At 30.5% G+C, this 14,158-nt stretch overlaps 1 protein-coding gene across 4 annotated transcripts; it reads right to left on the reverse strand.

Annotated features, from left to right (window-relative positions):
• Window positions 1–143: 143 nt before the first annotated feature.
• LOC148237317 (aminopeptidase N-like) lies at window positions 144–11,537 on the reverse strand. Of its 4 annotated transcripts, none has more exons than XM_088206206.1 (16): window positions 11,414–11,537; window positions 7,115–7,312; window positions 6,866–7,053; window positions 6,071–6,804; window positions 5,848–6,003; window positions 5,464–5,784; window positions 5,210–5,393; window positions 4,991–5,144; window positions 4,379–4,460; window positions 4,127–4,310; window positions 2,470–2,671; window positions 2,116–2,393; window positions 1,227–1,426; window positions 815–982; window positions 533–749; window positions 144–472 (listed from the first exon to the last, which is right to left on the reverse strand). In XM_088206206.1, the coding sequence occupies exons 2-16, from the start codon at window positions 7,275–7,277 to the stop codon at window positions 287–289; spliced, it is 3,417 nt and encodes a 1,138-aa protein (XP_088062332.1). In that variant the 5' UTR covers window positions 7,278–7,312; window positions 11,414–11,537; the 3' UTR covers window positions 144–286. The 4 variants fall into 4 exon arrangements, with proteins under 4 accessions (XP_088062332.1, XP_088062333.1, XP_088062331.1 ...); XM_088206207.1 differs by lacking the exon at window positions 11,414–11,537 and adding an exon at window positions 11,363–11,383; XM_088206205.1 differs by lacking the exon at window positions 11,414–11,537 and adding an exon at window positions 10,832–11,007.
• Between the last annotated feature and the right edge of the window lie 2,621 nt (window positions 11,538–14,158).

Raw genomic sequence — 14,158 nt, forward strand, 5'->3', positions numbered from 1 at the left:
ATTTTTATAATATGACAAATTAAACAATAAGTTTTGTGAAGTCTAGAATCATCAGATATATCCACTTTAATTAAGTAGAACTGTGAAATAATTCTTATGAGTAAGTAAATTAATTCTAGACGTTGCATTCACAATAATAAATCGGTATTAATAATAAAATGTATCAAATGTGACATTGAATTTAGATATTTATCCTTTATGAGACAAATACTATTTGAAAATGTATGAATTATATAAATTTATATAAAATATTAGTTCTACTTCCTGTGTTTATTATTGTAATTTATTACAAAGTGCTGAATTCGTTGATTGTGTTTGTTTTCCATTCAGCAAACTTGTCGAGCCATTTTTTTATCTCATTCGTTTTCGTCTTGCCCCAATGGATCCTCAAAACGGCGTGTTCCAAGTTTTGGTAAACCGTCTTAGAAACGCTAGACAACTGCTTTTTATTTGCTCGCACAAATCTCTTGAACTGCACGTTAAAATAATAATTGATAAGTAAGAAAGTGTTCAGGAGCACAAAACAATTTACCTGTCGCAATTCATGTTCTGTAGCAACATTGCCAAAAGCGCTGTCTATGATCGTCATCAGAATTTGACCCTCTACATTAGCGTACCTGTCGTGGATACGCTTCCAATTGGCACACACAAAGTTGAAAGCTATCTGTGCTGCCAAATCACTATTAACACCGCTCCAAAACATCGGAGTCATCTTTTTCTCCATTGTCGTTATCGAGTATTCGAGTAATCTAAAATTAAGTTATATTAGAAAAAAAAGCGATTGAATCTTACATAAAATCCGCATTAATCTTACGAGTAAATCTGCCATGTGTTCCTAGAGCTTGGAAGAGACATTATAATTTCTTTTTGCATTTCAGGATCATTTGTGTTGTTGTACCGTTGAAACAGAAAGTCATACTCTTTTTTGCTGCCAGCTCTTATGGCCGTTGAGTAAACAGTCATTCTGTTGTTTGTTGGAATCCTTAGGAAAAAAATGTTAATGTAAAGATAATATGTTATTAAATTATTGATACATTTATTTGCACAATATTGTAATGCAATGTACCAATACTGTTTTGACATTAAATTTTTTTGTTTTATTAGTTATAAAATAAAGGCATAGCATGTGATTTAAAGCAGTTGTTATGCTCATTATATTGGTGTTTTAAATCCATATATTGATCCTGTACTTATTTTTTATTGGAATAAATATGCATCATACTTACGGATTTTTGTTATCTGGGTCGCTGTCGTTCATCCAAGAGTCGAACTGCTTTTCTACCCAATCCAAACATTTAGAATCTTCTACTAAACAAGCCCAATATATGAGATCGTCTCTCAACAAGGAATTTTGTGACGTGTCATTAGGCAACTCTTCAAATCCCAATTTCTCCAAAGTTGGCATGATCAATCTTGAAATGTATTCCTATTTGAGAAAATATATAATTAGCATATTATCATAAATCATGTGTTTGAATGATTTAAGCCAGTGTTATTCAAATAGTGATCCATGGATTACCGAATAAATTAAACAAATATGTAGATTTAAATGTTTATATCTAATAATACAATAAAGTCGACTTTTTAAAGATATCAAGAGTATATTGAATAAAAATATAAAAGGTATAAAAAGCGGCAACACATTTTTATATCACCCTTTCTGTGATGTACACTGAGTATACATATATCTTATAATGCGAATATCTTTATACATATGTCAAATAAAAAAAGATTATTAAAGTTTACCTCTGTAATACACATCATTCTACCGTCAATTGGAATCTAACGTTATGCCGTGAATTTATTAGAGTATGACACCATATTATTGATGATTGTAACTAGAAGAGGGCATTCTCTTTTGCATAAAAATTACAGTAAAAAAAAAGTCTTAATATAAACGCTAGATAACTGCGTTTCTACTGCGACATGCGACGGCATGATTTTATTACTTTTGACGTATATTTTAATTTTACCATAAAAATGCATGTTATTTAATGAAATATTATAAATCCTAATGAAATAGAAATATTAAAAGAATGACCATTGACTAGCCAAATTTTGCCCTCTTCCCCACCAACTGGTGGTGCTGAAATAACGAAAACATCAAAAACTTACTTGAAACTGTGCAAAGTGAGTAGTTCTCTGCATACCCATGTACAGCAGATAAAGATTTTCCAAAGTCGACTTCCACGGCAAGTAGTTTGTTTCGACGTCAATCATATACTTTGTTAAATCTAAAGGTATTGAGTAGCTCACTTCACCAGCTCTGGCCAAATTGAAAGCATCGTCCAGCAATTGAGCTCTCGTGACCGGCGGAAACTCTGATGGTGTATCATAAAGTCCATATTGCAAGAATTTCCAATTACGATTGTCGTAATTGACCCTATAGTGTCCTATTTAAGAAATAATAGTATTGAGAAACAGAAGCTACGAATTTGCAGCACCACCAGATCAAGATTTGAATACTACCTATAGCCATTACGTTGAAGTACACCCAAGTACTATTAGCTTCTTCAGGCAAAGTGATACTCGTGTTGACAGTTTTCTCTATCCACTTTATCGGAGTCGTGGTCCAATTATTGTAACTCGTGTTTCCGTAAGCGTACGTCAATGGTATGTGCCACAGTTGTTCTGCATGTTTGGTATGTGGTTTTTGAAGATAGAAGCGTTTCTAAAAAAAGAAATCTTTTCAAAACTCAGGTTTTTAAACTAAGACTAATATTATATTATATATTTTAATAACTTATTTTAAAATGAATTTATTTATTAACGAAGCATTAGTATAATATATGAGTAATAATATCTTGGAACTGCTTTGATGGCAGCCCTAATATCCTCACTAACAATCCCTAAGAACTACACGTAGATATTTATTGTCAAAATTCTCAGAACGAATTTTTTAGAACCACATTTTCTATTTCCTAAATTTAATTGCACCCCTGTTCATTGCATTACAGGTGTTTTTAACTGCTATTGTCGCATTATGACCGAGTTAAAACTCATAAAGCATAATGTAGCTTAACTGAGATTGTTTTATCTCCACTGCATAGTGAAATTATCATTGATTTATAAAAAGTTATACATTTTCACCCATATAAGAAAAAAACGTAAAGATATAGATAATTGCAATTTAGATACAGTGGATAGATTTAAATATTAAATTCATCTTTTGAGAGTGATGAATTCATGGAGGGTTTTAGCCACCTTCATAATTGAGAGGTCCTTCTAACAAACATTTTGAACAAATGAAAATGACTCTAAAGTAAGACGTAACAATTGAAGAGAAATCTCGAGACCAAATAATTAATAATATTTCAAGAACCATCTATGAGCACACCTTTCTCGAGATGTTAATTACTCGTAAGCACGCATATGTACCGGATAAACTACAATTTGGGTGGAAGGAATACATGATGGACAATGCGTTCCTCCCTGCACAGAACGTATTGTCTATTACGCTTGTTCTTCCTTAGACAATCACCCACTGACTTTCGTTACCCAGACTCTTCCTTTCTCTATCTCCAACAAAAGATAGTGATGCCGGGAGACCATCAGTAGCTCCTGACCGGAAAACGAACCACAGTCGTCCACCGGGACGATTCCGGTTGGAACTGGACGCGGACCATCGGCCCTTTGTAGATCTGAAGCATGTGTTCAAGTGCTAGGGTCGCTAATGAGCCTACACACGACCTGAGGAAGCGGGTGGGAGCACACGGGAACCGTCGTTCCCTGCACAAAATACTATTGTCTAAAAATTGACAAAACTTGAATTACTCAAGAATAGTTTGACTAAATAGCAATCTTTATTAGTTTAGTGACATATAACTTTCTGCGAGAATTGTATTCCAACGCTTCTAAAAATGTTGTGGGATACAAAAACGGATAAGAATCAAATCAACTTTTTCAAATAAGAGTGAGTATTTAATTACTTGGGGATTCTAAGTTATAGTTCTTGACTAAATAATGCTGCGAATTAAAGTGTAATAGAGGACACAAATATCTGACAATAGCGTAAAAAATAGAGTAAATAGTGAATAACAAATATAAGAAGAAGGAATCAACTAAACGGAAAGCGAAAATGATTCCTCGATAAAATAACAGCATATAAATTAAACTCAAACTTTACTTGACTTATATTAGCAGTGCCGTTTTCGAAGTTCCTGGAAACGTATATCACTGGGTATCCAGCTTCTAAAGTCCAGGAATCCATGAAGTCTTCGACAGTCATTCCCTTGGGTAAGCTCGATTTGTTCTGGGCCGCATCGTTGAACGCTTCCCAGAGATCGTTCTGATCAGCGTTTCTAAACTGCCTGATTGAATTTAAGTTTATGTAGTAAGAGATTTATTAAAAAATTGTATTAAATGCTAAATATCATACCATTTGGTCATGTATTTTGTCAAACCGTCGCGAAAGACGTCGTCGGTAAGCACGTGGTTCAGCATTCTCAAAAGACTGGCAGCTGAAATTTTAATAAAAAAAATTTGAATCAAGTCAAAAGAAAATAGTGTAGTTGTTCTGATTTTTTGGTGTTTCTTTGATCCAAAGTCTTGGCAAGAAAGGGGAGAAGGAAAAAAAGTAGTTCTCAAATAATAACAATAACCTAATAAGTTTCTGTACTAATCTGAGTTATTATATTCAATAGAAATGATCCGGCATTATTTGTAAAAATAATGTAATGATAGTTTTGGGACCACTCGTTATTATTGCATTGGAATTATTTGCAGTTTTTCATCAGCGTTACAAAAAATTATGTGTATGAAAGCTAACATCTATTAACGGTATCTTGTATCTTGAAAAATGCGCGAAAACCGTTGGTCCTTACTTTAACGAAAAACAAGGGTCTTCATGCAAATCATGCAGGAGAATAGTTGCCTTTATAATATGAATAATAAAGAATAGCTTAAAACCACAACTACGCGACATTTTTTTTCTTGATAAATGTTAAGAAATTATGACCAGAACCAAAGAAGAGAATTATCAATATAATACCTTTCATGTAGGATATATCGTCGAATATCTGATTAATCTGCATTTCATCTTTGACATCTGTTGACACAGGTCTGGTCGATTCAATTCCATCTGACGCGAGTACTGCTATCTTGTCTAGATTGAACTGATCCATCAAATCCCACTCTGGCTTTATCTAAATATGTTAATGTGTTAGTTTAATCTTAAACTCATTCAATCTCATAATATATAATGCCTAACCTCCTGCACACCTATATACTCCATATACGTAGCAAAACCTTCGTTCAACCACAGGTCGTTCCACCACTTCATGGTGACCAAATTTCCAAACCATTGATGAGCGAGCTCATGAGCCATTGCCATGGCAATTTCTTTCTTAGCCTGCAGTGAACCGGTCTTTTCATCTATCAGAAGTTCAGATTCTCTAAAACAAAGTCATTAGATCTAATTCCAATGTGGTACTATAAATCAATACAGATCCAAGTTATATTTACAGGAAAGTAAGCATTCCCCAATTCTCCATTGCGCCATTGTTAAAGTCGGGAATTGCCACAAGATCAATCTTTGGCAAGGTGTAAGGTATTGCAAAGTATTTTTCGTAGAAATCGAATATTTTTGGACCTATCGAAGCGGCGTATTCCGTCTGAAACAATAGATCTTTTCTTGACCAAATCTTGAACTCGAATTCTTCATCAGTTTCGTTGTCTGCAGTAGCATCTTTGAACTCAAAGTCATTTACAGTAAACGCTAATAAATATGGAGACATAGGAACGGATATTTGGAAATGAGACCAAATTAAATCTTCTTCTTCTGGACTGTTTTAAAAAAATAAGAATCATTACATATTGATAACAGATATATAAAATTTAAAAACTCACTCTTCATCTTCAGACATCAAAGGCATGTTTGATATAGCCGTCATATTTTTAGGTCTAGCGATGCTTAGCTCAAATGCAGCTTTATATTCTGGTTCATCAAAGCAAGGAAATGCTTTTCTGGCAGACGTGGGCTCGAATTGAGTAACAGCGAGTACTCTAAAATTAACAATATGAACTACTTAATCTGCTTCTAAAGCTGTTAACTTCATTAAAAATCATTTACCTTAAAGTATCGTTCATACGGTACGTGCTTCTATAAAACCCATGCAGTGAATCGTCCATCACTCCTTTGAAGCTGATGTGCAACGTGTAGTTTATGTTTGGTTTTAAGTGCGATTCTAAAGTGAATACCAATCTATCTATTGTAGGGTTGAGTTCTTTGGAAATGATCTTGACTTGCTTAGCTTTGGTTTGGGATATGACAGTAGGCGCTGTAATTGAAACTCTAGGATCGTTTAGGCCTTTTTTATGATTCGGATAAGTGACGCTGTACTTCGGTATTTCATGTCCAAAATAATGATTAGCTGGTACAGTATCATTCTTAGGCTTATCTTCTTCTTTAGGTTCATCTATCACTTCATGCGTTGCGGTACTGTTCAAGTCTTTTTCTTGTTCTTCAGTGCTGTTAGTGACTTTTTCAGATTCTTTATGATCTTTAGTATCTCTTCTGTTTTTCTTTGAATTATTTTTGTTGTAATAATGCTGCTCAGTTAGAACAGTATCATTATGGATCTCTAATCCTTGCACATGCAGAGATATGTGTTTCACATTTGGTTTGTGCGTGGAAAGCGTTATGGTGACATTCCCTTGAAACGTCGATGAAGTAAAATTAGGTTTGATCTTCAATCTATAATAACTGGGCTTAACACTGTTTAAAAGTCGAACTGTATATTCAGAATCTCTCGGGTTCAAATCACCAATGTACCAAGAAAGATCATCTTCTACCACTCGCTCTTCCTACGTAAAAGTTTTTATTTAAGTACGAAAATCTTCATTAAGGTAAGATTTATAATAATACCTGATCTCTGCACGGAGCAAAGAAATAAACAAGCAATCCGACTGCCGTAGCGATTATTATGAGAAAGGCTATGATTGAAAAGATTCCCCATTTACTCAAGAATATTCCACCTTGTCGGCTGTATTTGATGGTCCCTCCGTTTGGTTCGCCAGGTAAGAATTCTTGTCGGCTGTTCGACATTAGCATTCCTAGAAAGTGATTTTTAATGATGAGACAATTTGGACTTATTTATACGTAGTAGATGCTTACCTAAGTTCAGGTCAAAACGAACCTTTTCAGCTCTTCCTTTAGGAGTGGAAGTAACAGTAAGCTTACTGGAGCTCTCAGTGCTAATAGAAGACTGTTCTATTGAGGGTCGATGGTGAAAATCATGAAAGCTTATCGATTGATTGCTATTGATTTCTGCAGACATGAGTTGCGTTTTCCATTACGCGATTGTTTTTGGATCTGTAAATATAGAAATTGATCAAGTGATTCAACTGCTTTAAACCAAACATGAGTAAGAAAGAGTAAGTAGATATCATATTAGTTGATATTTAAAGAAACACGAACCAATACAAATATTTTTATTTTTAATATAACTTATGTAATTGGAAAGTTTCATATGATGCTGTGGCTTTTAGCGTAAAAAACAATAGTTATAGTAGAGTCGCTTAATGGCTTAAAATGTAAATAAATTATATGTCTAATATATTATCGTATAATAAAGTTTTGATTTAACAACTGATTTAAATAGTTTTTGTATCGGTCAAATCTTTGTTAGCAAATCTGAAAAATATTTAATAATATAATATATATATATTACATACACATAGTTTTGTGTAAGTAATATATCCAAATAATCGATGTTGTTTTTTTACTGCAAATTTGCATTTTCGTTATATGCGGGCTCTTGTAAAATCGAATCAAATAGTATTTATATACAAATTTACATAATATATTTCACTATAAATATTTAATCTATATTTTTTATAACTGAACTGTGAATAAAATTAATTTTGATTTAAACTAATTATTTTTCATGTTCATTCATTAAAAATATAAATATAAAAGTTAGTTTTCCTGATAAGTCGTCTAAATAAAGTTCTAAAATGAGCCATTTCGTGAGCGTTTGTAATTGAAAACAACATTTGCTTGTTATTCCAAGCTATCAGCAATTATATCGCATTTTACTATCAATCCGCGACGAATTTTCGATGCGGTTAAATAATCGATTATAAATTTCCTCCATAGGGCCATTCGATTCGCGCGTTTTACAGCATTTTCTGGAATTTTCAGCTCATTTTTTTTATACTCATTCAGGAAAAGACAAGTATCAATCATCGTGTCACACATTTTTCTAGAACAATCGTTGAATAAGAGAGCGAATGCGTCACGAATATACAATACGTTCTGTCCGAACATATTGTCGGTCGTTGAAAAGCGTTCATTACATGCATCATCGATTTTGTGTGAATTGATAACGACTGTGTGCTAATTCGGTAGTGGCAATAATTAAGTGTCCCACTTTACAATGTTTTTTAGTATTTTTTTTATATATATCTATAAACGATATGTCATTCGCATATGATTTAATATAGAAATATTTTAATACTACCCCTATTTTATTAAACTTATTTCGTTGGCAGCATTGCCACTCGTAAAATATTGTCTATGGATTTTCTTAAATGTGCGTTTAGGTGGTTTATTAATATGCGCACGTTCGCCACAAACGATTTTTTTCATATGTAAAACATCCATTTGTGAAATTTTTCGGCGACGTGAGAAGAATTTAAAAATATTAAATTTTAAATGAAAAATATTTTAAAACGTGTATTTTGATACGAATATTTATTTAAAATAACGTTAATGGACAATAAACGTTATTTTATGACCGTAAATAAAAATAGAACGTTCAATGCAAAATGGCTGTCAATTGTCAAATTTAAAATTTTATATTTAATAATATAACACATACAAAAAAAATGGACGGAAATTTATGTTTTATGTTCCCATTAAAAAAATACAGGCTCCTCTAAATAGCGGTAATAATTTGTGTATAACTTTAAATTATGCGACTTGACTATATTTAAATGTAAAATAGTTTTAAAATGAAAGTTCAACGTAAATAAATAACAATACATGTTAAATTATCGGACAAAAATTGATGTTTTATGACCTCGTTTAAAAGAAATGTACGTTAATTTTAAAAATGACGGTCAGCTGTGAAAATTATATCTTCACATATTACCGACTAGAACAAACGATTTTGCGTGACGAATTACTTAAACCTATCATTATTAAATATATAAATAAATTAAATTAGTTGCATATTAGTTTATATTAATTATAAATTATGCTATTATTTTTGGTACTTGTTAATTAGAACGGCGCAACCCTCGAAAATTGCGTTACTCGAACTGTGCAAATCCAAACCTGACGTAAGCAAATTAACCATTATAGTATTATATTCGCTTAGGATAGATTTGGATTTGAACAGCAAATGGAAGTTTCGCAGCTATCATTTCGATTTCATATAATAAATCATAAGCGTGCGAATGCTGATTAGCTAACAGGCACAGTTGAGTGGGAAGTAACAACTGATAGTTTTTGAGCGTTGCGCCGGTACATTTTTTAAAATAAATTGTCGTTTCGTCACTACATATTATTATTTATATTGCGAATAAGCTAATATTTATGAAAAAATATAGGATTTATGAAAGAAAGCTTATCATGTATGCCTTGTTTAAAAATATAAGTTTTATATATGGCTTTATGTATTATATTATTTTATAATTTATGTAACTTACTTAAATAATATTGATGATAAAAACTTATATTTTTCAGTATCATAATTAATTTTTAATCAATAACACTAATATTTAATAAATTTTACAATTTCGCATGTAAATACTTTTTATTATATAAATATTTGAATATTCGCAAAATTAAAAATTTCAATAAATTATAGTTTGGTTTTAATTTTTGATTTACATAAAATATTATTTTAATTATAAATTATGCAATCTATTTATTGCATAAAAAATGTTACGTCTATTAAATAATATTTAAAAATTATTCAATAGAAATATGCTACTTTTATATTATATTATATTATATTATATAATATTAAAAAAAAGTCAATGGACAAAATATATTATTTTATGACTTCATTATTAGCTTTTCTAAATGGCGGCCAGCTGTCAAAATTCTAATATATAAATAATTCAAAAAAAATGCAAATTCATTTAAAATTTGTATTTTTTTAATTGATTGTGATATCGTTTTTAATTCTAAATTAGGTAAACTAATTAAAATTTATTATAATAATAAAATAATAGTACATAAATAACAATATACGGTAGACATAAAAATCATATTTAATTACTTTTTATTATGACATTTGTCCGCTATTTAAGTAAAACTATATTTACATGAAGCAAATTTTAATATATTACTATGCCAACAAATTTACTGCTATAAAAAATAATATAAAAAATGAACCACACAAAGCATTTCCATTTTAATCTAAATCAATGTACTAAAATTGTCGTTTATAGCCACATTTTTAAAATGGCGATTAACTACCAAATTTGAAATAGTTACTCGTTTATCAACATACGATTAAACTATATATATACTTATAATAACTAACACTTTATGGTATAAATAAAAAACATACTTAATTACAGAACAAACATATATGTTTTTGCTTTCAAAATGGCGGACAGGTGTCATAAATCATAATGTCACATATTACTGATGCCACCAAATTTATTGCTTAACAAATTATGAATCCACTATAATTCAATATATAAATAATGTATGTGCATAAAAAATCATTATTTAATATAAATAAAAAATGCACAACAATTTTACGTTTTATGACATAATTTTGAATACTGTATATATTTTAAAATGGCCGTCGAACATTATAACTATTTATATTCAATAAATTAATCTGTACTTGCACTCAGAATTACCTACCCACATAAAAAAATCAATTCTCGAACAACAACGATTTAATTAACAATAATTTATAAACAAACACTTTATTGTATTATTATAATATTTAATTTATTATTATTAGCAAAATATATGTTTACGTTGTACACACGATTTTTGAGATGCGACTAGCGCACCGTACGTCAACGAACGACTGTACTAACTATTCGATTTTCGATTATCGAATGTGTAACGAATTTGCAACAACAATTGACTGACGAACTGATTTTGTTTAATAATAAATAAAATAATTATTTTTAAGTTTAAATCAATTGATTATTCAGATATACCTTTACAGTGAAATTCTCACAAAAATATTTAAAAATTAAGATGGCCGATTTTTAAACGGTCATTTTTTGAGGTTATCTTATCATTGTTATTCTTTTAAATAACTACAATTAAAATGTAAGGATGAAGTTGCTAGTAACTGTTTGCAGTTAAATCACAGCGTTTACTGTCAAGTGTACAGATGTGTATGATCATTTTTTTACCAGTTGCGTACCGATGACAAACCTATTATTTCACAATTAGACTAGCCGAGATGAAATCTGCTTATTTGCCGACCTTGTTTCATTGTTTGTTATTTTTTTGTCGTAGGAAATCACAGCGAATTTTCGATCCTCCCATTGTTGCGATTGACTCATTTTAAACCAAATGAGGAAATAAAAACACGTATACGGCAGTGAAGGTGTTCAAGTCGAACCATTGACAATCGATCTTCGACAAAAATAAACTTAAAAATACAGTCACAGAATTAAGGCAGAAGAGTACAATACGATGCGTGTCCCAGAGAAGATTTCACACTTGTTGTGTAAAGAAATATTTGTACAGATGCCACGGTTTTTGCATATTGGAGCGAGGGTCACGCGAATGGATTTGCCAAAAGATGGATAAGGCAAAATGCGGAGATGATTAGTTACGATTTCAAAACAAACAGAAGCCTTTAAAACATAGTATGATAAAAACTAATTTTGCCCTCTTATGGCAGATTATGTTGCAAGAGACGCGGAGAAGTCCGGTGAGCCCCGAAAGGCCTGGTCCAAAGACCGTTATGTAACGAATTATATTTTTGACAATTGCCCCAATGATTGCGAAATTCAGTGCTGTTCAGCAGTATCATATGGACGAGAAAATCATTGAATATTGAATTTCGAATAAAAGTATGTTTTTTAAAAATACTTGCTGCACGACATTTTATTTTAACTAGCTGTCGGTACCTGACTATCGTATCGAGGTACCGAAGCTAGCGAGTGTGCGAATACCGGACCCTCAACTTTTTGAGTTTTAAATATTATTTTTGCTTCGTTCTGATTTTTAAAAATATATTTTAAAATTTAACGGTTCAAATTAGACATTATCATTTAGGATTTTCAACGAAAGTCAAAATGGTTCAATCTATAAAAAACTACTTAATATTTTCAATTCATTTGAAAATAGGTTTATAGCTCGACTAAATATTTCCAGAAGAAAACATTTTATATTTTTTAACTTTAGATTTGTAACTTAGATATTTAATGATAAATCTAAATATTGTATATCATTTATGAAGAGGTTTAAGACTTAGGTAGATAATAATAAATTAAACATTGTACAGTGAAATCTCAATATAGCGAAGCTCACGGAACCAATGAATAAATTTCGGTGTACTAAAAATTCGTTAAGAATTTTTTAAAGACTATAACTTTAAATTACCAACGTTCGCCAACATTTAAGTACATTTTTTTTCTGTATAGAGAAGCTAATATAAATCCAGATTATTTATATTATATTTTAAATCCCGTATAAACTAAACATAAAAAAAAAAATATGATAATGTTTATGTAATATAAAAGAAAAACTCACTTTTCGGCCTCGGAGCACGGCGACGGGAATTCAAAATTTGAAGATTTCATTACGAAGATTGTTTTATGATTGTTTATCTAATTTAATCAATGTATTCTTCTTATCCTAAAAATATTTTGCATATATTTAATTTTCATATTTATAACACACCTAGTTAATTTTCAATCGGATTATTTATAAAAGGGAAAACTCACTTTTCGGCCTCGGAGCCCGTCGCCGGGAATTCAAAATTTGAAGATTTCAGTACGAAGATTGTTTTATGATTGTTTATCTAGTTTAATCAATATATTTTTCTAATCCTCAATACATTATGTATATATTTAATTTTGACAGTTATAACACACCTAGTTAATTTGCAATCCGATTATTTATATTCAGTTAAATGACGAATTAATGAAAATTATTGTCGCTTAGCAAAATTTAATATTAAATATAATAATTATTTATAACTGTTGTCACGGTAATGTCGGCCATCTTGTTTTATATTTGAATGCTTATTTTTCATTGGTCGAAACAACAGAACGCATTACGGGCGGCTCGAAAATCAATCAGAGCAAATTCAATTTTTATTTTTATTATTATTTATTATTATAATTAAATATATTTCTTTTGTTTACGTGTTATTATAATTATTATACACCGTTCATACAAAGCGATACGATTAGCAGAAGAGAATTGAATGGAGAATTTTTCATTTTAAGTTAGGCGCGTCCGGAAGCGGAAGCGGAAAAGGCTTAGGAGAATTATATATATGATAACTGTTTCGATAAAGCTAGACTTTAAATAAAAATTAGGTGCTTTTATCAAATTTCTAAGAGTAATTTTGGTCGATTCGGCGTAGCTCTGTTTGACGCGAGAACGGCTTAACTGTCGTAGTTCCAATTTGAAAGCGAAAATTATTATATTTCCCATATGACCATTCTTCAAGAATTTTTAATTCATTAAAATTATTAAAACCCAGAAAAAGTGAACCAGCTACAACTTTCTATGTACACTTGTACTATAGTATATTTTTTAATTTTGAAGTTATCATCCAAAAAATAAATATTTTTAGGCTATTGAAAATTGTCTTATAAGAAAAAAATAAATCTTATGTTTTGTGGTCGCTACAGCCATCTAACGTTAACAATATTAGTTTAGTTAAAATATGCAGTGGTTCTCAACTAGGATTAAATTTATAGAACAAATAATAATCGTAAAAAATGGATTTCGATATAAAAAAAGTTCCAAAAACAAATACGTTCCGAATACGTTTGTATTATTAAATAAGCAATAGGAAATTACTTATGAAAAAATATTTTATACATATAGCTACATAAAAAAATTGTCCGGTAATGACCGCAAGAATTACGTAGATTTCTGTATGTAAATGCGTAAAAAATGTTTTTGTATTTAAAGTTGTAATAATATACATTTTACCTATTATTTTTAACGAAGTTACGATATTTTAATTTTTTTAATACATGT

The sequence above is a fragment of the Plectrocnemia conspersa genome, unplaced genomic scaffold (assembly GCF_051122295.1).
Source record: "Plectrocnemia conspersa isolate PC_06_02 unplaced genomic scaffold, ASM5112229v1 ptg000002l, whole genome shotgun sequence".
NCBI lineage: Eukaryota > Metazoa > Arthropoda > Insecta > Trichoptera > Polycentropodidae > Plectrocnemia > Plectrocnemia conspersa.

Bases quoted from the DNA above. Each gene is read 5' to 3' on its own strand.
- LOC148237317 (XM_088206206.1), bottom strand. From the start codon at position 7,277: ATGTCTGCAGAAATCAATAGCAATCAATCGATAAGCTTTCATGATTTT. The intron at 7,054-7,114 runs GTAAGCATCTAC...ATCACTTTCTAG, and splicing joins TCGTTTTGACCTGAACTTAG to GAATGCTAATGTCGAACAGC. The intron at 2,672-4,126 runs GTAAAGTTTGAG...TTCTTTTTTTAG, and splicing joins GCACTGCTAATATAAGTCAA to AAACGCTTCTATCTTCAAAA.